The 27,270-nt window shown below is 40.4% G+C and overlaps 1 protein-coding gene and 2 long non-coding RNA genes across 6 annotated transcripts in view; 2 read left to right on the top strand and 1 right to left on the bottom strand.

Annotated features, from left to right (window-relative positions):
- DPY19L1 (dpy-19 like C-mannosyltransferase 1) overlaps nucleotides 1-7,995 on the top strand; it is a 97,895-nt gene extending 89,900 nt beyond the window's left edge. The window contains exons 22-23 of one of the 3 annotated variants that reach the window (XM_047849285.1): nucleotides 5,180-5,353; nucleotides 6,729-7,995. In XM_047849285.1, coding sequence (XP_047705241.1) covers nucleotides 5,180-5,336 — 157 coding nt within the window. In that variant the 3' untranslated portion in view covers nucleotides 5,337-5,353; nucleotides 6,729-7,995. Of the gene's footprint in view, nucleotides 1-5,179 lie in introns of all 3 variants that reach the window. The other 2 variants (XM_047849284.1, XM_047849283.1) reach the window with 2 other exon arrangements.
- A 6,987-nt stretch (nucleotides 7,996-14,982) lies between these two features.
- LOC125161006 (uncharacterized) lies at nucleotides 14,983-24,911 on the bottom strand. 2 transcript variants are annotated; one of them, XR_007150436.1, is made up of 2 exons: nucleotides 24,858-24,911; nucleotides 14,983-16,071 (listed from the first exon to the last, which is right to left on the bottom strand). It is a non-coding gene; the product is annotated as an uncharacterized LOC125161006 (long non-coding RNA). The 2 variants fall into 2 exon arrangements; XR_007150437.1 differs by lacking the exon at nucleotides 24,858-24,911 and adding an exon at nucleotides 19,698-20,097.
- The window catches only part of LOC125161008 (uncharacterized), a 102,142-nt gene continuing 98,887 nt past the window's right edge, over nucleotides 24,016-27,270 (top strand). The window contains exon 1 of the long non-coding RNA XR_007150439.1: nucleotides 24,016-24,610. This is a non-coding gene — a long non-coding RNA (uncharacterized LOC125161008). The remainder of the gene's footprint in view (nucleotides 24,611-27,270) is intronic.

Raw genomic sequence — 27,270 nt, 5'->3', positions numbered from 1 at the left:
TCCCAAGTGACTTGAATTTAATCAAGATCTATACAAAATGTTTATGTTCTTAGAGTCATAATTTAGAAAATGTTTTATGTCCTTATAAACAGAAGAATACATATGAAATTCATATACCCACTTTTAATTAACTTTGTTACATATATTTAGAACAAAGAAGTCATAAGCTTCTCTCATAACAATTTTATGAGGATATTGTAATAAAGGAATGGTAGGCTGACATTTGCGATTAGAAGAACTTGCAAGAAGAACTTCTTGTCAGAGATTTCCACCAGCATTGTGATCTTTATTGCCAAGGGCTTTGCTCCCCAGTTCGATTATCATCCTGAGGCACTTAGAGGTTACTGGAACATAAAAATAATGTTTTATGACCTTTTTGTTCCCACGCTGATGATGAGCCTTGATTCAAGATTCTTCATTTCTTCCCCCAGATCTTGCATAGTATTTTAAATATGTGTAAATCGCAGAGATTGGGGCACTTTATATTCTTTTTTTTATTTAATTTTTCTTTTACGCTTATTTATTTTTTGAGAGACACAGAGAGACAGAGCACAAGTTGGGTAGGGGCAGAGAGAGAGAATCTGAAGCAGGCTCCAGGCTCTGAGCTGTCAGCACAGAGCCTAACGTGGGCCTCGAATTCACAAACCGTGAGATCACAACCCGAACCGAAGTTGGACACTTAACCGACTGAGCCACCCAGGCGCCCCAAAGGCATTTTATATTCTAAGATGTTGATGGAACTCTTTGGATTTGCATTGCTGTAGTAGTCTCATGTTCTGATGGGCAGATTACTGTTTTATACACAAGAAGGGATGAAAGACAAATTTAGGAAGTATGGCAACAAATCTTGCTCACTAAACAAGGTCAGCAGTAAATTCACTGGCTTTGGATCCTCTCCATTTAGCGCCCACTTCTGGGCACCAAGACTGAGACTTTGGGGTGGGAGTGCGTGCTCGATCTTCCTGTCTGGATATTGACTTGCCCCTGTTGTGTTTTTCTGGCAGGAGTGGAGAGAAGGAGGCTAAAGAAGTGACTTTCTCTAATCTGTTTTCTGCACTCAGTAACTAAAACAGCACTCTCCTTTTACTACAGGATTTAAGCCAGACTGATACTAAATCTCAGGAAACCTTAGACAGGTGCACTCTGCTTAAACCTTGAAACAAAACACAAGCTGTGCTTTCTGTTTTGCCAGGGAAGCAAATGGGGAACTCAGAAGAGGAAAGGGAATAAGGACTAATATTTAGTGTAGTCGGAAGACTGCATTTCTTGACAGAACTTTCTACCAGGACTAGGTAGAAATGCCTTTAATGCCTTGGCCCCCACTGTCCATTTCAGTTATGCCTGAGACATTTGTAGGTTACTGGAACAGAAAAATTTGTCAGAACAGGGGGAGTAAATGGAGAACTCAAAGAAAAGGAAGAAGAAAAGGAAGAGGGACCTAATATTTATCTAGCACTTAATCTGTGCCCAGCATGTTGGTGAGCCCTACATTTATGTGATCTCATTACCAGTGGCTTTATTTTTAATTTTTGTTTTATAAAGTTTCTTTATTTTTGAGAAAGAGAGAGGTGGAGAGAGGGGGACAGAGGATCCAACGTGGGCTCTACGCTGGCAGCAGAGAGCCCAGTGCAGGGCTCATACTTACTAACCATGAGATCATGACCTGAACCAAAGTCAGATGCTCAGCTGGCTGAGCTACCCAGGCGCCCCACCAGTGGCTTTAATTGTGTGGCTTGATTATTCCTTAAATACTTGACACCCCATGTTCAAATACAAGTATGAAAATATACTCAAATGCAAGTTGTAGATGAGTTTTTAATTAACTATTTTCTTCTCAGTTCTCTGCTTTCTATCTCATTAATTCCGATAATAGAGTTGACATAAAATTAAAACACATGAATTCAGAAGAAAATTATTCCCATTTTCAATAATGCTATTTAAAGACCTCGCTGGCTGACTTGGGGGAGCTCCAGTACACGCAGATAAGCACTAAAGGATGTTACACTCAGGCAGACAGAGCTCACAAAGGCAGCTCTTACCTTCTCTTTTTCCGGCAAACTGTTGAGCTCAGGAAGTGGGTAGTTTTCTACTGCCTGTATGTTTCGTCTCTACTACCCATGGCCTGAAGTGTGGCAACAGTTTGTCCTTGGCATGTGTCAGAAAATTAAATGGCTTAGAAAACCTAAGCCCTCTCATTTTATCATATATGCTCGGTGTTGGTAGAATCTAGTGAACAGCCTTCGTGGGAACACTCACTGGGAGATAATGTGATAGAGGCAAAGTGAAAATTGTGTAGCCCTGTGATGTGATAATAGTGCTGCTTCTAGAAGTTTAACTTGCAGTTGGGGCACCTGGGGGGCTCAGTCAGTTAAGTGTCCGACTTTGGCTAAGGTCATGATCTCACGGTTTGTGGATTTGAGCCCCGCATCGGGCTCTGTGCTCACAGCTCAGATCCTGGAGCCTGCTTCAGATTCTGCGTCTCCCTCTCTCTCTACTCTTCCCCTGCTTGCATTCTGTCTTCTCTCTCTCAAAAATAAATAAACATTAAAAAAAATTTTTTAATTTAGCTTGCAGAAAGATATAGGCACAAGAATGTTTATATCAATGTCATTTTATAATGGCAAAATGAGAAACAATTAAAATATCTACCCATAAAAGAGTGGCTAATTAATAGGTGTACTAGCAACTATTAAAAAGAATGAAGTAGGTCTTTAGGTACTGAGGTAGGAAAATGGCCGCATTTTATTGTTAAGTGAGGAGTTCCAGAATAATCTCTTGTTTGTAAAAGCAGCCCAGGAGCATCTATATACATAAATCTGTCCATTCCTATATTTGTATGTGTGTGTCTGAAGTTGGATTAAAAAGGTCTAGCTGAGGGTTGCCTGGGTGGCTCAGTCGGTTAAGCGTCCAGTTCTTGGTTTCAGCTCAGGTCATGATCTTGCGGTTCATGAGTTCGAGCCCCACATGAGGCTCTGTGCTGATAGTATGAAACCTGCTTGGGATTCTCTCTCCCTCTCTCTCCCTGCCCCTGCCCCACTCACTCTGTCTGTCTCTCTCTCAAAAATAAATAAATGCACTTAAAAAAATTTAAATGGGTGTAGCAGAATGTATGCTGGATTGTTTACACAGGTCACCTCTGAGAAATGGCTTTGGAAGTGACAGTGACTTTCATTTTTTTATTTTTGATAGGCCTATATTTTGACACTTTTTGGATGATTAGTCAGTTTCAAATTAAAGATGTTATTGAGAAGAAAAAGGCATGTGCTGCTTGCCCCATAGTAGAGGTAGGGAAGCGGGGCTGCACTTGGGGATTAAAAAGACATGTTGGAAATGTTTCTTTCTCTTAAAGTGAAGCAACTATGACCAAACATAAGCTGTTGTCAGTTCTCTATAATTATTCTGTATTGTGTATTTTTCTGTTTTTGTTTGTTTTAATTTCTCAAATAGCACATAGGAGATTGTGAACTCCCTTTTGCCCTTTTTGTTTTTGTTGATATTTTCCCAGAGTCCGAGCCAGTTGTCTTAGAGGAAAGGTCCCATGTCTGGATTTGTCTAATTCCTTCCTTGTGATTAGATTCAGTTTGGCAAATTGTGGCAAGATTATGACATCAGAGGGGTTGTATACTTTCTATTGTGTCACATCAGGAGGTAGAGATCGCTTTGTTCTATCATTGGTCATGCTAAGTTTGATCACCTGATCTCTCTATATTAAGGAGGCACATCTCCTATAGAATTAATAGGAAATCTGTAGAGATACTTAGAGGCCATTTGTTTATCCTCTTTCTCAACAACCTTTCACCAGATAGTTCTTGCATCCAGTTTTGACTCTTGCCTGAATCCATTATTACATTGGTGATTATAAAACAGGTAATATAGATTTGAAAGTGGTATGCCAGGTACTGATTGATAGGGGTAAGGATGGATTTGACAAATAATAAATCATATGGGACACCTGGGTGGCTCAGTCGGTTGAGTGTAGACTTTGGCTCAGGTCATGATCTTATGGTTTGTGGGTTCGAGCCCCTCATCGGGCTTTGTACTGATGGCTCAGAGCCTTCTTCAGATTCTCTGTCTCCCTCTCTCCCTGCCCTCTCTTGCTCACTCTCTCAAAAATCAATAAACATTAAAAAAAATTGCTTTAAATAAAAATGTCCCTAGAGTTGCTGGGCTATCTATATGGAAAAAATTAAAATTAAATCTCTGCCTCACACCATACAGAAAGATTAATTCCAGATGAGTTATAAGTCTAGCTGTGAAAAGCAGACTCTAAAACTTTCACAGAAGAACACAATGCATACTCTCATGATATGTTATAGGGAAGGATTCCTTAAACAAGGCATGGAAATCATAAGTCCTAAAGAAAATACTGACATTTTGGAATATAATAAAATAAAAATCCTCAATGTAACAAAAGCCAAAAAAAAAAAAGAAATTTGTGAACCCTAGTGAAAGCCAGCAGTTATATCTATAACACTGCTTTAGATTTAACATAAATGTTAAAGCCATCTGCAGAAGTTATTGGGACTGATACCACATAATATCAATTTCACTTCTGTTCTTCATAAACTGTATTGCTTTTAAAATTTAATTGTGAAAAAAATAAAATTTAATTGTGCATTTAGCTAAAGACTTGAACTGAACACCACTGGGTTTTCTTTAAGTTGACTCATTCTAGGAGACAATAGTGGGAAGTTGCATAAATGTGAACTAAGCATATCTGCCAATTATAATTTTTAAGTCAATATAACATATTACCTCTGTGTTCTGGGCACGGTGCTAACTAGGTACAGTCTTTCTCTCTGAGTCCTCATAACCCATACCCACATCATGGTTATTCCCCATTTGACAAATCTGGAGAGAGACTGTGAGCTCTCCAACACCACATCCTTGCTAAGCCAACTGTTGCAGAATTGAAGCAAGATCTGTCTTACTCCACCACCTGCATTCGTGTATTTTGTACGTCTGTTTCCTTCTTTATAGTCCACTTGCTGCGTTCACCTTGTTCTAAAGAGAATTTATGGCAGCTTAAATAAATATAGATAACTATAACAGGATTTTTTAAACTAAGTGAATTTACATAGAAAAAATGAAACGAGGGCAGGAATAGAAAAAGTGTGCTCTGTTTCATCTGCCGTGTATCATGTACTTTGATTTTTAATCTCTACGTTAATTTTTCTAGGCCTGGGTGCAGTATGCCTGAAATCTGGGATGTGGAAGACCCTGCTAATGCTGGGAAACCTCCCTTATGTAACCTCCTGGTGAAGGATTCCAAGCCACACTTCACCACTGTATTCCAGAACAGTGTTTACAAGGTCTTAGAAGTTATAGAAGAGTGACTGCTGCCTACAGAGAAGTACATCAGTAATGGTTTTAATGTTTTGCTAATAATTCATGCCTTGTTTTTAATTCAAATCCCAAAAACTTTTATAGGTAACTGTTTTCAAATAGAAAACATTTCATGTGGTCAATTTGAATGTCGTTCTGATTGTAAAGATACTTAACACCTTAATCAGTTGGTTACTATTTCAATGCACCCCTTAAAATTTGCTATGCAAATGAGTATATGTTTGTACCTGACTTAAATATTTGTTCTAAAGTGAGCGAGCAAAGCTACTCGTGTAAAAAACATGATGGCTCATGGCAAGGATGATATGAAAGTATCGTGAGCTCTGAACTATGTAGGGGCTGATTTTAGTTTATGGACTATTGATGCCCCTTGCTTCTTTTTCTGCCTCTTGCTCTCGTCTTTTGGACATTTCAGTGATTGTCATAAGCTCCTCAGTCGTGTCGGCCCCTGTCATCAACTTCCGTGAGAGCAGATGGGGCAGACATGGGTATTTGCTATGTGGAATGATCTGTTGATTTCACTTCTTCACGTTCTGCTGTGTCTTGTTGCTCTTATTAATGAAGCATTTTCTGCCCGTTACTAATCCAGATTCTTGGACCTAGTGGTCAGGACCAAATTCTTCTAACCACCAACCATGTGACAGCATGTCTGCTCTCTCTCCTTCTCTCCCGCTTTCTCTCCCAGCATTCTTTGTCAAATAAGTGTTATTTACTCATTTAGTTGCTTAGAAAGTACTTATTCTTGGTTAAAAAAATTTAATGGCAGTTGTGTATGTTTCTCATTTTTAGTATTATTCAGATGTTTATATTTTAATACCTTAAACCATTTACAGAATTTTTCATGTTTAATTGTAGTTTGAAGAACCACTATTTTGAATGACTCAAATGTAGTGCATTTGAGTAGGCATAGTTTACAGTGGAATAGTAGATGTAGTTTGTGTAGTTTTTCTTCTATTAAGATACAATAAAACGTGACTAATTTTTCTGTCGGAAAAGTAAATGAATAACGAGAAGTGAATGGAGTTTTTATATATTTTACTTTTTAAATTGCCTGTCTTTAGTAAGACAAAGCCTTAAGCCTTATGTTATAATTTTGATCCCCAAAACTATCATTTCAGTACAAAGGAATGAATATATTCAGCCTTCCTCTTTATTTTTTTCCCCCTTCCTATTTATTTTTATTTTGAAAGAGTCCCCAACCTGCTCCGAATTCCTAGTATGAATTTTTGTTTCTTAGAAGTTAATTTGTGTGAAATGAGATTCTTCAAAACAGCGAATCCTCATAGTTCTGAGAAACGGTTTTAAGATTTTAAATTCTAAGCAAACCATGACTCTGACGGACTACACATTTAATTATACAGTGTTCTCTTTATTAACCGCAGGCAGATTAACCTCACTGTGGACTGTCCTTGAGACCTGAGTCCTCAGGGATGGCTTCCGGTGCCCACTGCTGGGAGCCACTGAAGAGCTGTTCCCTTTCTGCCTTCTCACCAGAGCCCAAGGACGAGCCTGGTCTGGGGGAAGCACTAGCTTGCTTAGAGCAGACAGCTGCAAGGACAGCCTGGGCTGGCGAGCGTGCAGTCCCCGGCCTGCCCCAGAGCCCGCCTTCCCGGGGAGCCTCCTTCCGGCCGGAGCTTCTGTGCCAGTGTCTTCAGGTGCCCGCCCCCTCCTCCTCGCTTGCTGGGTGACTTTTATTTCTTGGGCTTTTTGCCAGTTTCAGAAAATAGGGAAGCAGCTGGGGAGTTGTGGACTGGGAGTAGAATTTGAGCAATGATGCAGCAATCCAGAAAAATGGCAAGAGGGCACCTGAGGCCGAGGTGGCTGAGGGTCGCGGTGGGAGGGAAGAGGGAAGCGTGCTCCGCTCTGTGACTGTTCTGCACCAAATATGGCTGTTTTGTACCTCCAGCGGTTACAGGTTTTTAAAAATTGTACTTTTAAAGCCATTCTTTATCCTCCCCACCCTCCGATAATTCTCTTCCCAATAAGTTCCCATGTAATGATTGGAGATTCTGTACAGGAAAAACATGAAAGTACTGTTTTGATTGCTTCGTATGCTGGGAAAAGTTAAAAGTGGTCAAGTTAGTTTTTTTTTTTCTTCCCCACCCCCAAAGAATCCTTTTGTAATGGCATTTATTAACGTGACTCCACCAGCAAGCTATGATTATATTTCAAGCCAGTGAGTTTCGAACAGAGGCCTTGGGCTGCACTGCACACTCAGCCTTGGTCACATCTGGTAGCAGCCGGTGCTGTAGATTATAAATATCTTTTATGGCAAAGTAGAATAGTAGTAGTTTCGATATACATGACAAAGCAGTATTAAAGCTCAGTATTTTACTCATTTTTAGCATTTAAAAATATTTTTGCTTCAGTGTGAGGAAGGTAAGGATGGGCAGAGAGGCGATAAAAATAGCCGTTGCCGTGACAAAAAAGAAACAAACAAAGTTGGGGCAGGATTTCTGTGAGATAAGCCTCTAAAACTGCTTAGCAGAGGACGGATTGTATTAAACTAGAACAATGATACTAAGGAGAACATGAAAGGATGTATCAGGAATAAAGTGATATTGCATAGAAGTATTGTATTTTTATGAATTTTATGCCAGTTGTTTTACGTGTACTATGTATGTTAAATAAAAAAGATCATGAAAAGTATAGAAGGTGGGTTTTTTTAATTATTATTTTCATCTCTGCCTTGATTGTTGACATGTTCAGCCTCATTCTCTAGAGTCAGATAACCATGAACTCGTTTGTGGGAGACTGCAGTCCTGAATAATGGGGAAGGGATATAACACTGGGGTCCGTGAAGCTGCTCACTCCTCTTTGTTGGTGGCAGTGTAGGTACTGGGGTTACCCATACTCTTCTTCTATTTATGCTGTTACAGGTTCACATTACTTTATCATTTACATCAAGGGACACAATAATTCTTTAAAACGATCATTTGGGGATAACTTTAGAGCTGCTGAAAGCATTTTCTCATACATTAAACAATAGTTTGGTCTCATGATATTTCCTAAACTATAGCTCCATGTTCTTGCTTGATACAAGCATCAGCTTTGTCTGTTTATTTATTTATTTAGTTGTCTGGAGGAAAGACAGTTTAGCTCATGCCCGTACAATTAATTTCTTTACAAAGCGACACCTTCATTCTCTGACATCTTGGGGGAGTGTTCATTGGAATGCAGCGTTCTCAAATGGAGTGGGCATCAGAATCACCTGGAGGGTTTGTTAAAACGATTGCTGCACCCTGCCTCAGAGGTTTCTGATTCAGTTGACCTGAGGACCCGAGGTGGTTGTATGGTCTGAACGTTTGTGTCCCCTCCAAAACTCATATGTTGAAATCCTGACACCCGAGGTGATTGCATTAGGAGGTGGGACACTTGGGAGGTGATGATATCATGAGGGTGGAGCCCTCATGAATGGGATTAGTGCCACTGTAAAAGAATTCCAAGAAAGCTCCCTTGGACCTTTTCACATTGTGAGGGTATAGCTACAAGGTGCCATCTGTGAACCAGGAAATGGGCTCTCATCAGACATTGGATTAGCTGGAGCCTTGATCTTTGGGACTTTCAACCTCTAGAACTATGAGAAATGAATTTCTGTTCTTTATAAGATAACTCAAGGGAGATTAAACAGGTGAGTCCCCAGAATTTATATTTCTAACCATTTCTCAAGTAATGCTGATGCTGTTGGTCCAAGGGCCGTACTTGAGAACTGCTGCTCTAATGGATTGCAAAAGACTATTTGGATGACTGGCCTCTAGAGGGCGCTCCGTTCTTGACAGCATTTATCCCACCCAGACAGGCTAGAGGGTCCCTATATTGGAAACTGAATTGTGTAGAGCCTCTTCTTTGTCTTTTAGGGGGCATTGCTTTCAACAGAACTTGCAAGGAGCAAAGAACAGATAAGGTAGTTTTTAACCAGAACATCAATACACATTGTGTTTGCTGAGCAGGTGGCTTATGATCATTTAAACATTTTGAAGCCATAAACTGTTTCTTTTCAGTTCAGAGATGGAAAAAGTGAAATCCTTTAAAATCGAACTTCTTTTTGTAAAATTACTTTGTCTAGAAGAAAATGGATAAATTCAGTGATGTGTGTGGATTTTAAAACTTCATTTTTCACTTTATTACCTTTGGCCCCAGAAATCTTCACTCTTCTCCCTCTATTAGAGAGCAGTTAAGAACTAGCTTTGAGTCACGGATCACCTGTTTCTCTCTTCCGCCTTCCCTTTCTCCTTCCCCCCAACTAGAAGCTTCTAATTGAAATCAGTAAAATTGTTCCCTATGCAGAAAAAGAGAAGATGCTTTTAAACTTATTACATTCTTGAATTGGTCTTTATTTCACAGTACTATATCAGTACAAATACAGTTTTACATTTGGAGTCGAAAGGGACATACATTAAGGTATAGAAAGGTCTTGAAAACTCTTTCCTTTTACCTTTCTTCTCATGAGAGAGATTTTAAAATTCTGAGCGAATGTTCAAGCTGAAGACTTTTTCCTGTTAAGATTTTGAGTCATTGTAGTGTAATTAAAAGGTAGATTTTTCTTTCTTTTCTTTTCTTCTTTTTTTTTTTTTTTTTTTTTTTTTTTTTTTGCAAAGAGATTAGGATGGAATTGATATTGGGTCTGCTTTCAAAGGAGCATTCTCTGTACTCAATTATCTCTAGCTCAAAATTTTAATTACTTTAAGTAAGCAATGTGTTGTCAAAATGACTTTCAAATAAATGGTAGTGCTACCAAGTATTATGTTTACGCAGGCATGTACTTTTTAATTCAACATAATATCATTTCATTGATTTGTAAGTACCTGGGCTTTTTCTGTATGCAAATTTAATACCTTGAAAGAAAGTTCAATGTAGCGAAATTAAGCTCATTCAGTTGTTATGCTGATTGCCCTAAAGCTTAAGTACTCAGCCATTTCTAGAAAGAAATGAAAACAGGAGATGGCCATTTTTAAGTAGATTTGGCATTAGGCCATTAAAAGGGATTTAAAAAAAGAAAAGGTGCCTGAAGGCCAGCCCTTCAGCTCAGTTTTATGGGCACAGTTCACATCTCTGGCTCTGTCCTGGGTGCCGATGCCCTGCACACTGGCCACGCCCCTCGGGTCTTCACTCTTGGTATCTGCTCCTTGACAAGGCCAGATTCTGAGGCCTCCCTCTTGCCCTAAAACATCCTCCCTAGGAAGTGCAGTTTGGTCATTCTTCAACCCTTTAGATCTGACTTTAAATCCGAATTAGACTTTTTCTAACAAAGCCCCCTTATGGCAGTCATTCGCAAACTTGTGTGCACATTGGAAATTACTTGGGGAGCTTCAGAACTGCTGAATCCTTTCTCCCACCCCCAGAGTTTGGGATTTGATCAGTCTACGGTGTGGCCTACGATTTGGAACTTTAAAAAAGTTCCAAATGCCCAAGTGACATTGTAGAACCTGGCCTCCTTGCCTCACCTCCGGATCCACCCTTTCCGTGTCTTCTCCACTCCACGAAATTAGAAACGGTCAGCAAGTTTCTCTCATATCCACTCTCTTTTATTAGTGATGAGGGCCTATTTCTACTTTATTAATCATGTTGAGTCGACTCCATAAGGAAAAGATTCTGTGTTCAGGTAGAGTTAGCTGCCATGGGGTAGGTGGGAGTGGGGCAGCCTATGTGCCACATATTCATAAACCCGGATTAGAGTGTCAGTGAGAAATGAGAATAGAAGAGCAAGAAAATAAGTGAAAAGAAATTCCTTTCCGAATCACTGACAGTTTAATATCAGTGTGGAGAATCATGCTTTTTTCTCTTTCCCTGGACTGTACTTTCTTGATCAGTTTAACTGAAAGATGCAACTCACGTGTCCCCTCCTCTGTGAAGCCTTCCCTGAGGGCCTGCTGCTGAGTGAACTGCCCCCACTGCCCGTGCTCCTGTAACTCAGTGTGTTTATTCCACATATTTAACATGACTTTCTCTACTACACCGTGGCCCTATAGACTGGACTTCTGTCTTACTCCATTCAGAATCTGCAGTGCCTCCTGGTACAGTTCCTGGCATGTAGAAATGCTTAATGATTTTCTAAATCGTGCTTTGTCCAACAAGTTCCATATGGCACTAAAAATTATTTTTTGAACTGTAAGAAACGGAATATTATGTACTATAGCTGTGGAGATGAAACATAAGGACATTCAGAACACCTTCAGATGAGATTAATATCATATATAGAAGAATGTCCTTGACAAACAGCAAAACAAAAATTAACCACAAGACATATTCTGACTAGGTACCTTGATACACTCAGATGTGGCTAGTAACTGAGTAACTATTAGATAGCAATACGGCAAAGACAGATATGTCTGTCTCCAGAGAGAAGCCTCTTATTGGCCTGGTTTAGGTTGTGTGGCTTAAGCTACTATAATGGCTGGTCCTAGGCATATTCACTGCTGGCCGGGAAGCAGAGAACTCTGATTAAGAATTTGGTTAAAGTATGGGAGAGGAAATTTCTAAAAATGGGGAGAGATTGATATGTTGCTGCTGGATGAGGATATTAGACAAGACAAATGACAGTAATACAATATTGTCCTAATTGAGACAGCTAAATGAGAATCCTGGCTCCATCTTTACAAACTTCATGAGATAAGACATGTTTCTTATTTTGAAAATCAGTTTTCTTGTCTTCTAAAAGGATAGGCCTCCTATGGTGGTAATTAGAAACAAGAAAAATAGATGAATTCACAAATACACCTGGAAATTCTAACATGCCTCTCTTAGAAATGCTATAGGGGCGCCTGGGTGGCTTGGTAAGTTAAGCATCTGACTCCTGATTTCAGCTCAGGTCACAATCACATACTTCATGGGATCAAGCCTGACTTCAGGCTCTGCAGTGACAGTGCAGAGCCTGCTTGGGCTTCTCTCTCTCCTGCTCTCTCTGCCTCTCTCTCTCTCTCTCTCTCAAATAAATAAACATTTAAAAATTGATATATAAGCAGGCAAAAAAAAAGTAAAGATATACATAATTTGAGTAATAGGAAAAGCAGTGTTGATCTAACGGTCATATTCTAAAACAGCTGCACTGAACAAATGAAGAATACACATTTTGTTTAAGCATTGAGACATTGCCAACAATTGACAACAGAGCATGAATTCCAGAAAGCCATGAATTTTTGGTCGATTTTGTTCACTGAGGGAATCCAAGCACCTAGAACAATACCTGGAATGTATGAGTGCTTAATACTTGTCGAAAAAAATGATTATGTGTAGAACTAAATAGCACTTTGCAAAAAAGTTATTGAAAAACCCTTACATTAAAAATTAATACAGGGGCGCCCGGGTGGCTCAGTCAGTTGAGCGACCGACTTCGGCTCAGGCCATGATCTCACGGCTCATGAGTTCGAGCCCCGCATCGTGCTCTGTGCTGACAGCTCAGCAGAATCCTGCTTCGGATTCTGTGTCTCCCTCTCTCTCTCTGCCCCTAACTCACTCGCATTCCGTCTCTGTCTCTCTCAAAAATAAATAAACATTAAAAAATTTTTGTTTAAATTAATACAAAATAAATTTTAAGTTATTCATGAATTGAAGAATCTGTAAAAATTTGAGGAAAAAAATAGAGCAATTATATACCACAAACAGCTTGTAGAGTGTAATTAAAGCAGGTCTAGAGGTATGGGATTTTTTTATCCTTTTAGGTCTAAAATGCACACATTAAAAATGAATTCAAATATCTATGTCATAAATATAGACAAAAACAGGAGCACACCATTTCCTCTGCCCATGAAAGGAAATAACAAGCAAAACTTGATGAAATATAAAAGAGACCAACAAAGCCAAAGTTGGTTATTTGACATCATTCAGAATCAAGACTAAATAGGGAAGGCATAAAAAAATTAGGAATGGCAAATTACTGAAGCTGTGAAGAGTAAACAGATAACAGGAAGATATGAACAAATTTGTCAGTAAATGTGAACACTTAGATAAATGGTTAAATTCCTAGAAAACTACAACTTAATAGAACTGATCCAAGAAGAAATAGAAACTGGGAACAATCTTATTTCCAGCAAAGAATTTGAATTAATAATTTGAAGAAACACCTCCCCTCAAAGAAAACAGCATAACCTAGAGTTTTACAAGTTTGTTCTACTAAACACTCAAGATACTGATGATTCCAATCTTACACAAACATCCAGAGAATAGAAAATTAGAGAATTCCATTTTGTTAGGTGACTGTAAACAGGAATACCAAGAGCAGAGTGGGGTTAATGCAATAAAAGAAAATTGCAGGTCTATTACATGCATGAACAAAGATGCAAACAAGAACCCAAGAATAAGTTGAACATAAGATGTAAAAATATCAATTCTCCTCAAATTGACCCATAGTTTAATCAGCATACCAATAGGGCTTTTTATGGAGCTTGACAATCTGAATATAAAATTCTTATGGATGAATAGTCCAGACAAGTCTGAAGAAGGACATGAGAGAGGGGCATTTTTTTCCCCTGCCAGATAACAAGATTTATCACAGCAGCTGTAGAAGCATTGGCACAAGGATATACAAATTAACTCATAAAAAGAGACGAGGATAGCTCAAGAACAAATGTGCAAATATTTAATAAGTGAGGCTGATAATTGGTTATCTACAAGGAAATTAATGAATTGTTTCCCTGCCTCACATCATACATAAAAATAACATTCCAAATAGGTGAAAGACCCAAGTAGGAGAGTATGCTGGAAGTATAGAGTATACTAGAAGACAGTATAGGATAATATCTTCATGCCCTCAAGGAGGAATTCCTCAAAGAAGGACTTCCAAAACAAAAGGAAACAAAAACCTGTATAAGAAAGGATCAGTCAATTCACTAGGGCTAACAACTTCTGTTTACTAAAAGATATTATGAAGGAAGTGAACCTAGCCATGATATGTAGAAGGCACTTAATTAGTATTCAGAAGAAAGGTTAGTATCCAGACTAAAGAACTCAGACGAGTGGTAAGAAACAAAGAGCTCATTAGAAAAAGTGGCCAAAGACATGACATTTCACAGAAAAAGAAATGCAAATGGGCCATAGTTGTTAAAGAAACTATTCATAATCAGGGAAATGCAAAATGAAACCATAATGATAACATTTGTCACACAACATTGGTTAAAAAAAAAAAAAAGTATGTGCTGGGAAACAGGAGGAAAAGCACAAAGTTTCCTTCATTCCTGGTGGAAGGTCGCCATTTTGGAAATAAATGGCATAACCTGATAAATTTGAGAATGTACGTACTATGACCCAGCTTCTCTATTCTTTAGACATATACCCCAGCCAAATTCCTATACACATGCATCAGGAGACTTGTCTAGGAAGGTCACTGCCAAGTGTTCATAATAGCCCCAAACCAGGACGTCACTTGAACATGCATCTGGAATAAATAGTAGACTAGATAAAGACATTTAGGAATAGTCATCCAGTAGGGTCTTACCGAATACGTAAAATAGCGATATGCAACAATGTGGATGACTCCCAGGGAAATATTATTAGGCCAAAAAAATCTAATTTGCAGAAGAATACATGCGATGTGAGTTTATTTGCAGAAGGTTCAATAACATGTAAAATTAAACTATATTTTTAAGGGCCTGAAGCAGCAAAATACAAAGAAAATCAAATGAATAATAAATACAAAATTAGACGAGTGGTCATTTCTCAAAAGATGGGATGGAGGAGGAGTTCAGTGGGGTCTTTGAAGTTGAAGGTTATGTTCTCTGAAATTGGGTAGTGGATATGTGGATGTAACTTTATTATAATTACTTATGCTTTAAACATTTTATGAGTATTCAATATTGAAAATAACAAGTAGACACTGTCAGATGCTAATACATACGAAAAGAACAATCTCCAGTAGGTGTGGCAGGAAGTTGGGAAGAAATCCTCAATTTCTCCGGCAATCACAACTTGTAAGTAGGCTTTCCCTTGGGACTTGGTGCACGATGGACCCTCTCAGTTCAATATGAAGGGACTAGAGGGATGAAGGAAACAGGTGTCTCATTCAAAAAGTCAGCAGTGACCACTTAGGATAATAAAACCACAGACTGTTAGAAGGAAGTGTTGACTGGCAAGTTTGAAGTCAACATCTTTTTGCAAATGATGAAACTGAGGCCCTGAGTGGGGAAGTGATTTGTTTAGTTCACACCAGTACTCAGGAGGGGAACTGAAATTAGAAAGCAGCTGTCTGGGTCCAAGGCACTGTGGTCACCTCGGTAAGGTGGGAAGAACATGGGCTCAGGAATACATTGAAGCTGGGTTGGAATCCAGGCACTGACACTTAGCTCTATGAGCCAGCGCAAGTCAGTTATACTCTGGAAAGCCTAATTTCCCCTTGAGTAACACGGGGATAGGAAATCATGCCAGTCTCATATGGCTGTTAGAAGATGCATGAGGTACTGTATGTAAAAGTTTTACAGTCAGAGTATATGATAGATACCCGTTGCCTCCTTCACCTGCTACCCATGGTGGCAGCAGGTGAGGAGGCTGAAATGCTGTGACATCATCAACCCCACACACACCCAGGCAGAAAGCAGCTCGCAGGAGAGCCAGAGCCCTGCACCTCCCGGGCGTGCTGGCACGTAGAAGGGCACTTCTTATTTTTGATACTCAAATCAAATTTATTTCTGGTTCCAGATGACTAGACATCCACTTTGCATTTGTGCAAACAAAACAATTATTGTTGTTTCCTGTTTCCTCCAGACACGCGGAGCTTTTGTTATCACCAAGAGATCCCTATGGGAACAAAGAGAATCGAGCTGAACAAAGATTTTTTGCCAGAATCAATTTCCTGAAGCTGGGAAGCTTTATCATTCACAGTCTGTGTGCAAAGCTTTTTTTTTTTTTTTTTTTTTTTTTTTTGGATGAATGATTGACTCCTTTATTGATTTCTCCCTTCACCCAGCCTCCCATTGCCTGCTGTTCCGCCCTGACTCTGGGATCCTACCCTCGGTGGAAAAGAATTGGCAGGACATTCTCTGCCCATGGAGAGTCAGTGACATTCCTCTGCTCCTCCTCGGGGACCTTTCACCTTGGCTTGAACAGGTGTGCAAGCTGTGGAGATTTGCGATGCCCTGACAGGGCCACTAGGAGGTTGGCTGAGGGTCCTCAGTAAATGTTTTATTGAGGCACACCTGGGTCACATTCCAGCTATGTAATCGCAGGCAAATTAATTAACTTCTGATCTCTATGGAAAATATTCTCCACGATAATTTGTAGGATTTAATTTGGGGGGGGGGGGGTGGTTGGGTATTGCAATTTAGCCTATACATATTGAGTACCCACCTGCTGGATTTCAGGCAGTGGGAGAGCACTACAAAATAAATACGTCACACTGCCCTACCATCAAGGGATCCAGAATTAAGTTCAGGGGTGTGCAAGTTTTATCAAAAGCAGACTGGTCAGGAGCACATGAGCCGGAGTGGGTCAGAGCAAGTTATGCAGCCTGGTTCTGCCAGTCTCCAGAAAGGGCTGAGTGAGCTTAGGCAACCCAGTATACCTGTCCAATTCTGGTTTCCCGTCTGTAAAATAGGAATAATGATTCTTCATAGCCTGGGTGTGAGGTTTAAATGAGATCTTATTTTTTGAGCAGGTTACTGCCAGCTCTCTGTGCTCAATCTTTCATTCGCTGCAAGAATAAACTCAGCCTAGGGACGCCTGACTGGCTCAGTCGGTTAAGCGTCTGATTTCGGCTCAGGTCATGATCTCACGGTTCCTGAGTTCAAGCCCCACATCGGGCTCACTGCTGTCAGTTTGGAGCCCTCTTCAGATCTCCTGTCTCCCTCTCTCTGCCCCTCCCCTCCCTGGCGTGTGCTTTCTCTCTCTCAAAAATAAATAGACATTAAAAAAAAAAAAAAAGGAAGAGAATAAACTCAGTCTACGAATCCTGTCACACGCATTGTTTGATCATGTTGGCCTTTCCACCACACGAGCATCTTCTTCCCTATCGCTCATCTCTCCCCCTCCCCCTGAAAAGTGCTTTAAAGCCCCCGAAACACTGCTAACAAAAGATGTGGCACATTGTGGGCTTCCCCTGAGGTTAGGGGTGACAGCGGTGCTATCATCGTGGCCCCATTTCTACCCCAGGAACTTTTTCACCGGCTGAGCTTCCTTCCTTGGCCCTGTGGTATGAACATTTAACACGAGCTCTGCCCTTCTAACAAAATTTTTAATGTACAACACACAACTGCTAAAGATCGGCCCAACGTTGTGAGGCAGAACTTTCGAACCTGATCTTGCAGAACGGAAACTTCATACCCGGTGATTAATGATGCCCAACTTCCCCTCCCACAAGCCCGTGGCAACCACCACTCCTGTCTCTGCTTCTAGGAGTTTGGCTATTTTAGATTCCTTATGTAAGTGGAATTGTGCAGCGTTTGGCTTTCTGGCGCTGCCTTATTTCACTTAACATAATGTGCTCACAGTTCATCCATGTTGCCACATATGGCAGGATTTTCTTCTGTTTTAAGGCTGAATAATATTCCATTGTATGTATAGACCACGTGGTAAGAATCCGCTTGTTACACACCTTGGCTGTTATGAATGCAGCGAGCCCAGGAGGGCTGACATCTCTTCGAGATCCTGATTTCGGTTGTTTTGTCTACTCTTCTTCTCATCTGGGTTAGCTATTCCAAGGGGACTTCACATTTATAAGCAAACATGTTTGTTAGGTTATTTTTTCCCAACCAGAGGATCAGAAGTCTCTTTGAAATGAATTTTCTATCAAGCTCCAATAGCAGAGAGCTTTAAAAAAAAACTAACATCAGTCCACCTTTCCCTTACCTTAATCATATGTAGTGCCCAGTGGGATGAGCCAATCAGGGTGGATCTGATCACTAACCATTTCCAGCGCTGAAAACCTTTGAGGTTTCCTTTTTGTGCCTTTTCTCCCACGTGTCTCCCCAAGCCCTGGGGAATGATTTCTTGCTGTACCTCTTCGCTTTTCGTTGAGAATAGGAAGAATTCATCCAAACATAAGGAGAGGGAAAAAAAGGCTTTTGGGGAGAAGGGGGAGAAATCAATCCCCTGTCAAAATAGTCTGGCTCCACATCTGCCCCTTTCACTCAGCCTTTGCTTAAAGCGGGGCCGGTTGGGTAGGATGGGCCGGGCTCTGCTCCCCAGAGCATCTGTCGCTCCCAGCACAGCCAGGGCTGCCTTCTGAGTGAACAGGAAAATGACTAAGTGATGACAGAGAAATGGCTGCCAATTCCAAGTAGAATCGTCACCTCCGAGAATGCACAGCATTGTCTTTTCAGATGGCACTTTCACAACCAGCTTGCTGTCCCTGCAGAGGCTTATGATCTGAAGATTTGATTTCTGTCCAAGTGCTCAGGCATCCACTGAGTCCTAGAGGTGCAGAGTTTTGTGCTGGGAAAGAAACTTGACAGCGAAAGGCCAAGTTGAAGGCTATGAGGTTGGTCTTGGAAGGACAGGACATTCCTAAGGAAGTTTTCAAGATTCCCAAGGTTTCTGGATGAAGTGCTGAGGAAAAGACACTGGGCTTCCGGCAGAAGACTTAAGTATTAGTCTCTGCTCTAACACCCTGTGTGATCTTGGGCAAATTACTTTACTTTTTGGGACTTTAGTTTTCTCATCTATAAACTGAGGACATTGAATGGGATCAATAATTTTCAAATTGCATTCTGAGGATCCTGTAGTCAGTAAGTTGGAGGAAATGCTGGGATGAATTACTTAGGTTGCCTTAGTAATGATCTTTTCATTTATTTAAAAAAAATTTTTACGTTTATTTATTTTTTGAGAGACATAGAGAGACAGAGCACAAGTTGCAGAGGGGCAGAGAGAGAAGGAGACACACAGAATCCGAAGCAGGCTCTGGGCTCAGAGCTGTCAGATCAGAGCCCGATGAGGGGCTCAAACCCACAAACTGTGAGATGATGACCCGAGCTGAAGTCGGATGCTCAACCGATTGAGCCACCCAGGCTCCCCGACCTTTTCATTTATTTAAAACTTTAATATGCCAATATGCACCACAAGTTTCCAGGACAAGGATAATGTGCAAGTTTTCATAAGTAATCAAAAGCCCTTTAGTGGAACAGGTGGCAGACAAGCCACTTAATGGCTTTATTGGTATGAATGATACTTGTTCTGGACATTTCGTTACATAGCTCAAGAAGGTGGGGAGAAGCTAGAAGAGGGAAAAGCACAAGTCCTAGTGGTTCAGAGAGCGAGACCATGAGAATGAAAGTCCATGGAAATGGGGATGTGAATTAGGAGAGATGCATAAAAGGCTATGTGACTCATCTTCACTTATAGGAAGGGCTTTAATGAAGTGTTGGAGGTCATTGAGACCCAAGTGAAGGAAGAGCAACTTAAAACTTAAATAGTAAGAAAATGAATCTTACATGTTTGCTCATGGCTTTATCAGTTCCGGTGATCCTCGTGCCTTTGTGTAGCTCCAGATTTCCGTCCAGTATCAATTTCCTTCCACAAAGAGGACTTCCTCTCACTTCCCGTAGTGCAAGTCTGTTGGACATGAACTCTTACAGTCTTCCTATGACTGAAACGTCTTTATGTGGCCCTTGTTTTGAAATGTTTTTACTGAGTAAAAAGTTCCAGGTTCACAGGCTTTCTTTCAGTGCAGTTCTTTCAAGACATTGCTCCACCGTCTTCCTGCTCTCAACATTTTCAAGAAGAAATCTGCTATAATTCCTTTTATTATTATTATTTTTAAGTTTTTAGAATCCTGCTCTAATTCTTTTTATTATTTTATTTTATTTTATTTTTTAAAAATTTTATTGTTTTAATTTACATCCAAGTTAGTTAGCATATAGTGGAACAATGATTTCAGGAGTAGATTCCTTAACGCCCCTTACTCATTTAGCCCATCCCCCCTCCCTCAACCCCTCCAGGAACCCTCTGTTTGTTCTCCGTATTTATGAGTCTCTTCTGTTTTGTCCCCCTCCCTGTTTTTATATTATTTTTGTTTCCCTTCCCTTATGTTCATCTGTTTTGTCTCTTCAAGTCCTCATATGAGTGAAGTCATATGATTTTTGTCTTTCTCTGACTGACTAATTTCACTTAGCATAATACCCTCCAGTTCCATCCACATAGTTGCAAATGGCAAGATTTCATTCTTTTTGATTGCCGAGTAATACTCCATTGTATATATATACCACACCTTCTTTATCCATTCATCCATCGATGGACATTTGGGCTCTTTCCATACTTTGGCTATTGTTGATAGTGCTGCTATAAACATGAGGGTGCATGTGTCCCTTCGAAACAGCACCCCTGTATCCCGTGGATAAATGCCTAGTAGTGCAATTTCTGGGTCATAAGGTAGTTCTATTTTTAGTTTTTTGAGGAACCTCCATACTGTTTTCCAGAGTGGCTGCACCAGCTTGCACTCCCACCAACAATGCAAAAGAGATCCTCTTTCTCCGCATCCTTGCCAACATCTGTTGTTGCCTGAGTTGTTAATGTTAGCCATTCTGACAGGTGTAAAGGTGGTATCTCCTTGTGGTTTTGATTTGTATTTCCCTGATGATGAGTGATGTTGAGCATTTTTTCATGTGTCAGTTGGCCATCTGGATGTCTTCTTTGGTGAAGTGTCTATTCATGTCTTTTGCCCATTTCTTCACTGGATTATTTGTTTTTTGGGTATTGAGTCTGGTAAGTTCTTTATAGATTTTGGATACTAGCCCTTTATCTGATATGTCATTTGCAAATATCTCACCCCATTCTGTTGGTTGCCTTTTACTTTTGCTGATTGTTTCCTTTGCCATGCAGAAGCTTTTTATTTTGATGAGGTCCCAGTAGCTCATTTTTGCTTTTGTTTCCCTTGCCTCTGGAGACGTGTTGAGTAAGAAGTTGCTGCGGCCAAGATCAAAGAGGTTTTTGCCTGCTTTCTCTTCAAGGATTTTGATGGCTTCCTGTCTTATATTTAGGTCTTTCATCCATTTTGAGTTTATTTTTGTGTATGGTGTAAGAAAGTGGTCCAGGTTTATTCTTCTGCATGTAGCTGTCCAGTTTTCCCAGCACCACCTGCTGAAGAGACTGTCTTTATTCCATTGGATATTCTTTTCTGCTTTGTCAAAGATTAGTTGGCCATACGTTTGTGGGTCCATTTCTGGGTTGTCTATTCTGTTCCATTGATCTGAGTGTCTGTTCTTATGCCAGTACCATACTGTCTTGATGATTACAGTTTTGTAGTGTAGCTTGAAGTCTGGGATTATGATGCCTCCTGCTTTGGTTTTCTTTTTCAAGATTCCTTTGGCTATTCGGGGTCTTTTCTGGTTCCATACAAATTTTAGGATTATTTGTTCTAGTTCTGTGAAGAATGCTAATGTTATTTTGATAGGGATTGCACTGAATATGTAGATTGCCTTGGGTAGTATCGACTTTTTAACAATATTTGTTCTTCCTATCCAGGAGCATGGAATCTTTTTCCATTTTTTTGTGTCTTCTTCAATTTCTTTCATAAGCTTTCTATAGTTTTCAGTGCATAGATTTTTCACCTCTTTGGTTAGATTTATTCCTAGGTATTTTATGGGTTTTGGTGCAATTGTAAATGGGATCGATTCTTTGATTTCTCTTTCTGTTGCTTCATTGTTGGTGTATAGGAATGCAACCGATATCTGTGCATTGATTTTATAACCTGCAACTTTGCTGAATTCATGAATCAGTCCTAGCAGTTTTTTGGTGGAATCTTTTGGGGTTTCCATATAGAGTATCATGTCAGCTGCGAAGAGTGAAAGATTGACCTCCTCCTGGCCAATTTGGATGCCTTTTATTTCTTTGTGTTGTCTGATTGCAGAGGCTAAGACTTCCAATACTATGTTGAATAACAGTAGTGAGGGTGGACATCCCTGTCTTGTTCCTGACCTTAGGGGGAAAGCTCTCAGTTTTTCCCCACTGAGGATGATATTAGCACTGGATCTTTTGTATATGGCTTTTATGATCTTAAAGTATGAGCCTTCTATCCCTACTTTTTTGAGGGTTTTTATCAAGAAAGGATGCTGTATTTTTTCAAATGCTTTCTCTGCATCTATTGAGAGGATCATATGGTTCTTGTCCTTTCTTTTATTGATGTGATGAATTACACTGATTGTTTTGTGGATATTGAACCAGCCCTGCATCCCAGGTATAAATCCCACTTGGTCGTGGTGAATAATTTTTTGAATGTATGGTTGGATCTAACTGGCTAATATCTTATTGAGGATTTGTGCATCCATGTTCATCAGGGCAATGGTCTGTAGTTCTCCTTTTTAGTGGGGTCTCTGTCGGGTTTTGGAATCAAGGTAATGCTGGCCTCATAGAAAGAGTTTGGAAGTTTTCCTTCCATTTCTATGTTTTGGAACAGCTTCAAGAGAATAGGTGTTAACTCTTCCTTAAATGTTTGGCAGATAGAATTCCCAGGGAAAGCCATCTGGCCCTGGACTCTTGTTTTTTGGGAGATTTTTGATTACTAATTCGATTTCCTTACTGGTTATGGGTCTGTTCAAATTTTTTATTTCCTCCTGTTTCAGTTTTGGTGGTGTATATGTTTCTAGGAATTTATTTCTTCCAGATTTCCCATTTTATTGGCCTATAATTGTTCATAATATTCTCTAATTGTGTTTATTTCTGCTGTGTTGGTTGTGATATCTCCTCTTTCATTCTTGAGTTATTTAGGTCTTTTCCTTTTTCTTTTTGATCAAACTGGCTAGTGGTTTATCAATTTTGTTAATTCTTTCAAAGAACTAGCTTCTGGTTTCATTCATCTGTTTGTTCTACTGTTTTTTTTATTTTGATAGCATTAATTTCTGCTCTAATCTTTATTATTTCCTGTCTTCTGCTGGTTTGGGGTTTTATTTGCTGCTCTTTTTCCAGCTCTTTAAGGCATAAGGTTAGCTTGTGTATCTGAGACTTTTCTTCCTTCTTTAGTAAGGCCTGGATTGCTATATACTTCCCTCTTATGACAGCCTTTGCTGCATCCCAGAGGTTTTGGGTTGTGGTGTTACCATTTTCATTGGCTTCCATGAACTTTTTAATTTTGTCTTTAACTTCTTGGTTAGCCCATTTATTCTTTAGTAGGATGTTCTTTAGTTTCCAAGTATTTGTTACCTTTCCAAATTTTTTCTTGTGGTTGATTTCAAGTTTCATAATGTTGTAATCTGAAAAATATGCACAGTATGATCTTGAACATTTTGTACCTGTTGAGGGCTGATTTGTGTCCCAGTATGTGGTCTATTCTGGAGAACATTCCATGTACACTGGAGAAGAATGTATAGTTCGCTGCTTTAGGATGAAATGTTCTGAAAAAATTTACACAAAAGTAAAAAATATATTATAAAAAGTAAAGAAAGATAGTTTTAGTAAAAATTAAAAATAAAAATGAAATTTTTTTCTCTTTCTGTATTCAAGAAAAAGAAAAGAATTAAAAAAGAGAAAAATGAAAAAAGAAAGAAAATTAAATAGTTGGACCAGTGAACAGATTGAAGTACGACTGAAATTACTTCATTTTCGCCTAGAAATCAAACTATGAAGCACTTTATAGTCCATAAACTAACCAGGCGGAGAGACTTATGTTCCTGAAGAGTGAGATTGGCCCAGTTGGGCGGGGCTTAGTGTAATGCCTCCGTTCTCCACTAGATGGCGCTGCTAGCCTACTGGGGTAGATTGTTGTGGTGCTTGTAGGTGTGTATGCGCATGCGCGGGAGCGGTTAAAATGGCGTCACTCAGCTACCCAGTCTCTAGTATTGAAACTTTTCCTGGATCAGCAATCGCGCACCTGTCCTTTGTCTTCAGCCTCCGTCCACTCCCTGATTTTACACAGTCTGTGACCAAGCCCCAGGCAGCACCTCCCTCCTGAGTTTTGTTTCCGGCGCGGCTTTTTTTTCCCCACCCCTAACTTTGAGGGACTGCGGCTTTGACCCATTCTGCCCCTCTGCGGAGGGTCTCACCGAGCAATGGCCGTGTGCCGGCTGCACCCAGGAACGTTTGCGGTCCATGCTGCTGCCGATGTCCTGAGACTGCGGCTGGGTGCCAGCCCGACCCAGAAAAAGTTCGCGAGACAGTGTAGCAGCAGCGTTTCAGGGATTATGGAAAATCACAACGCACATCTGGCATCAGGCTTCACCCACAACGACCCTGTTCCAGCACCAGCGAATGTGGTTGTTCTCTGGGGTCTGCTGGGGTCTTTGTGACTGTGGGCAGCCACAGTCTCCGCCAGATGTCCTCCCAGCAAGGGAACCGCCTGTCCCGTGTGGCCCGAGGACCGCCCGGACCCCACTCTGCTCCTGGGGATTCGCCCTTCCCACCAGAGCACCGCCAGGTATGGAGCTGCGGCGTTTCAGACTCTGCCCTCCCCTGTTTACAGTCTTAATGGAAGTTAAACCCTCTCCTTTCTCCTTTCTCCCTTTTTAGTTCAGTCCCTGTGGCTGTTTCCACTTTTCCACTTTCTCTCCAGCTGCTTTTTGGGGGCGTGCTTTTCCTGTATCCCCCCCACCCCCGTCTCCGTCCTCTCTCCGCACACAAAATTGGCTCCCTGCCCTCCGCGGCTTCTCTCTCCCTCAGTTTACCTCTCTACGCCGCATACCCACTGAGTTCTGTGGTTCAGGTTGTGCAGATTGTTGTGTGAATCCTCAGATCAGTTTTCTCGGTGTGCAGGATGGTTTAGTGTTGGTCTGGCTGTATTTCATGGGCAGGAGACACACAAAAAACTTCCATGGTGTTCCTCCATCTTGGCTCCTCCCACCAAATCCTGCTCTAATTCTTATTTTTGTTCCTCTGTATGTAACCTGTCATTCTCTGGATATTTTAAAGCTTTACCCTTTATCGTTGTTTTTAAGCAATTTCATTGTGATATGTCTTGGTGTCATTTTCTTCATGGGTTTTGTTTTGTTTTTGTTGTTCTTGGGTTTCATTGAGCTCTTTTCATCCATGGGTTTATAATTTTTACTGAAGTTGGAAAATTTTAAGCCATTATTTCTTCATTTAAAAGAATATATTTTCTATCCACACCCCCTCTCTCTAATGTTTCTTCTGGAGACTCCAACTACCTACACTTTAGGCTGCCTGTAATTATTCTGCAGCTCACTGATTCTTTTTCCATTTGGGGGCGCAGAAGAGAGGAGGGATTCTTTTTACATCCTGTGTGTCATTTTGGATAATTTCTATTGCTATGTCTTGAAGTTCACTAATCTTTCCCTCTGAAATGTCTAATCTACTCTGGGTGCCTCTTAGACCTTGTAGTTGTCATCCCCTGAAGTTCCATTTGGGTCTTTTTAAAATATTCTCCATGTCTCTACATAACTTTTGAACATATTGGAATAGTTATAATAAATGCTTATTGAAGAATTATTAATGTCCTTCTCTGCTTGTTCTATCTGTGTTAGCTCTGGGTCAGTTTTTATTGATTAATTAATCTTCTCATTGTGGGTCATATTTTCTTCTTTACATATCTGATGATCTTGGATTAGGTTCCAAACATTGTGAATTTTATCCTGTTTAGTGCTGATTATTTTTTATATCCCTATAAATATCCTTCAACGTTGGTCTGGGATGCAATTAAGTTACTTTGAAATAGATCTTTTTGGCTCTTGTTTTGTGATGTTTTTTGGTGGGCTCAGAGTTGTGCTCAGTCTAGGACTATTTATTCCCTACTACCGAAGCATGGCTTCCCTGGGAATTTTCCCCAGTGTGCCATGAGTTATGTGTTTTCCCCTTTGCCTGGTAGGAATAGGAACTATTCACAGTCTTTTTTTAAATCTTTTTTTTTTTTTTCAACATTTATTTATTTTTGGGACAGAGAGAGACAGAGCATGAACGGGGGAGGGGCAGAGAGAGAGGGAGACACAGAATCGGAAGCAGGCTCCAGGCTCCGAGCCATCAGCCCAGAGCCTGACGCGGGGCTCGAACTCACGGACCGCGAGATCGTGACCTGGCTGAAGTCGGACGCTTAACCGACTGCGCCACCCAGGCGCCCCGGAACTATTCACAGTCTTGTGTGAGCACTGGGCACTGTTCTTCAATCCTTCCAGATGGTTTTTCCCCAGCAGCATGTAGTTCCCTTAAATGTATTTGCTGCTCAATACTGTGCTGGATGCCCAGAAGGACCTTCTACAGACCACTCACTGTGCAGTTTTCTCCTTTTTTGGTGCCCTGTCTTCCCAGCTCCAGCAACCTTCTTTTCTCCAGACCCTCAATTCACAGAATCCATCAGGCTCTATCTGGCTTCCCCCTTCTTAGGCTGCAGACTGTAAATTCTTTCAGGTTCATCTGTGGCAGTTATAGGGCTCACCTTATTAGTTAGCCATCTCAGCAATCACTGTCCTTCACTGCCTAACATCCAGTGACTAATCTGTTTCATATATTTGGTCTGTTTGTTGTTGTTGTTGTCATTTCAGTAGGGAGATAAATCTAACTCTTGTTACTCTATCTCAGGTGGAGGCAGAAGTCTTTAACTTAAAATTATAGCAGAAAGTTTAATTTGAACATAAGGAATGATTTTTTTTTTACTCTATTAGAAAAACAAAAAAATCATTGAAATAGGAGACCCAGGAATGTGTTGGAGTCATCTTGCTTGGAGACTTAATAAAGGGGACAGGTTGAGAGTATGATCTGGCTGGGACATCCATGGCCCCATTCATGAGAGGATTGACTTGGCTGCTCTGGCTGTCTAGACAGGTGTCCCCTTCTTTCCTAACTGCTGCATGTGCATACCTCCCAAAGCTGTGTGCTTGATCAAAGAGAACGACCACACCCATGGGGGAAAATCATTCTTCAGTCAAGGATATATGAGTAGCCAGGCTCCCCTGTTAGAACCTCTAATCAAGCCCTCAATGTCCATTTGCAGAAGAACATAATATAGGCAAGCTTTCAAAACTCCAGAAACATCCAAATGAGGCACTGAATATGGCAGTCTACCTTTCTTAAATAAAATAAAATGAAATAAAATAAAATTAAAATAAAATAAACAAATAGTGTTTGTCA

The sequence above is a fragment of the Prionailurus viverrinus genome, chromosome A2, assembly GCF_022837055.1.
Source record: "Prionailurus viverrinus isolate Anna chromosome A2, UM_Priviv_1.0, whole genome shotgun sequence".
Lineage (NCBI taxonomy): Eukaryota > Metazoa > Chordata > Mammalia > Carnivora > Felidae > Prionailurus > Prionailurus viverrinus.
Note: the sequence above shows the minus strand (reverse complement) of the source record. Positions and strands in the feature narration are given on the sequence as shown.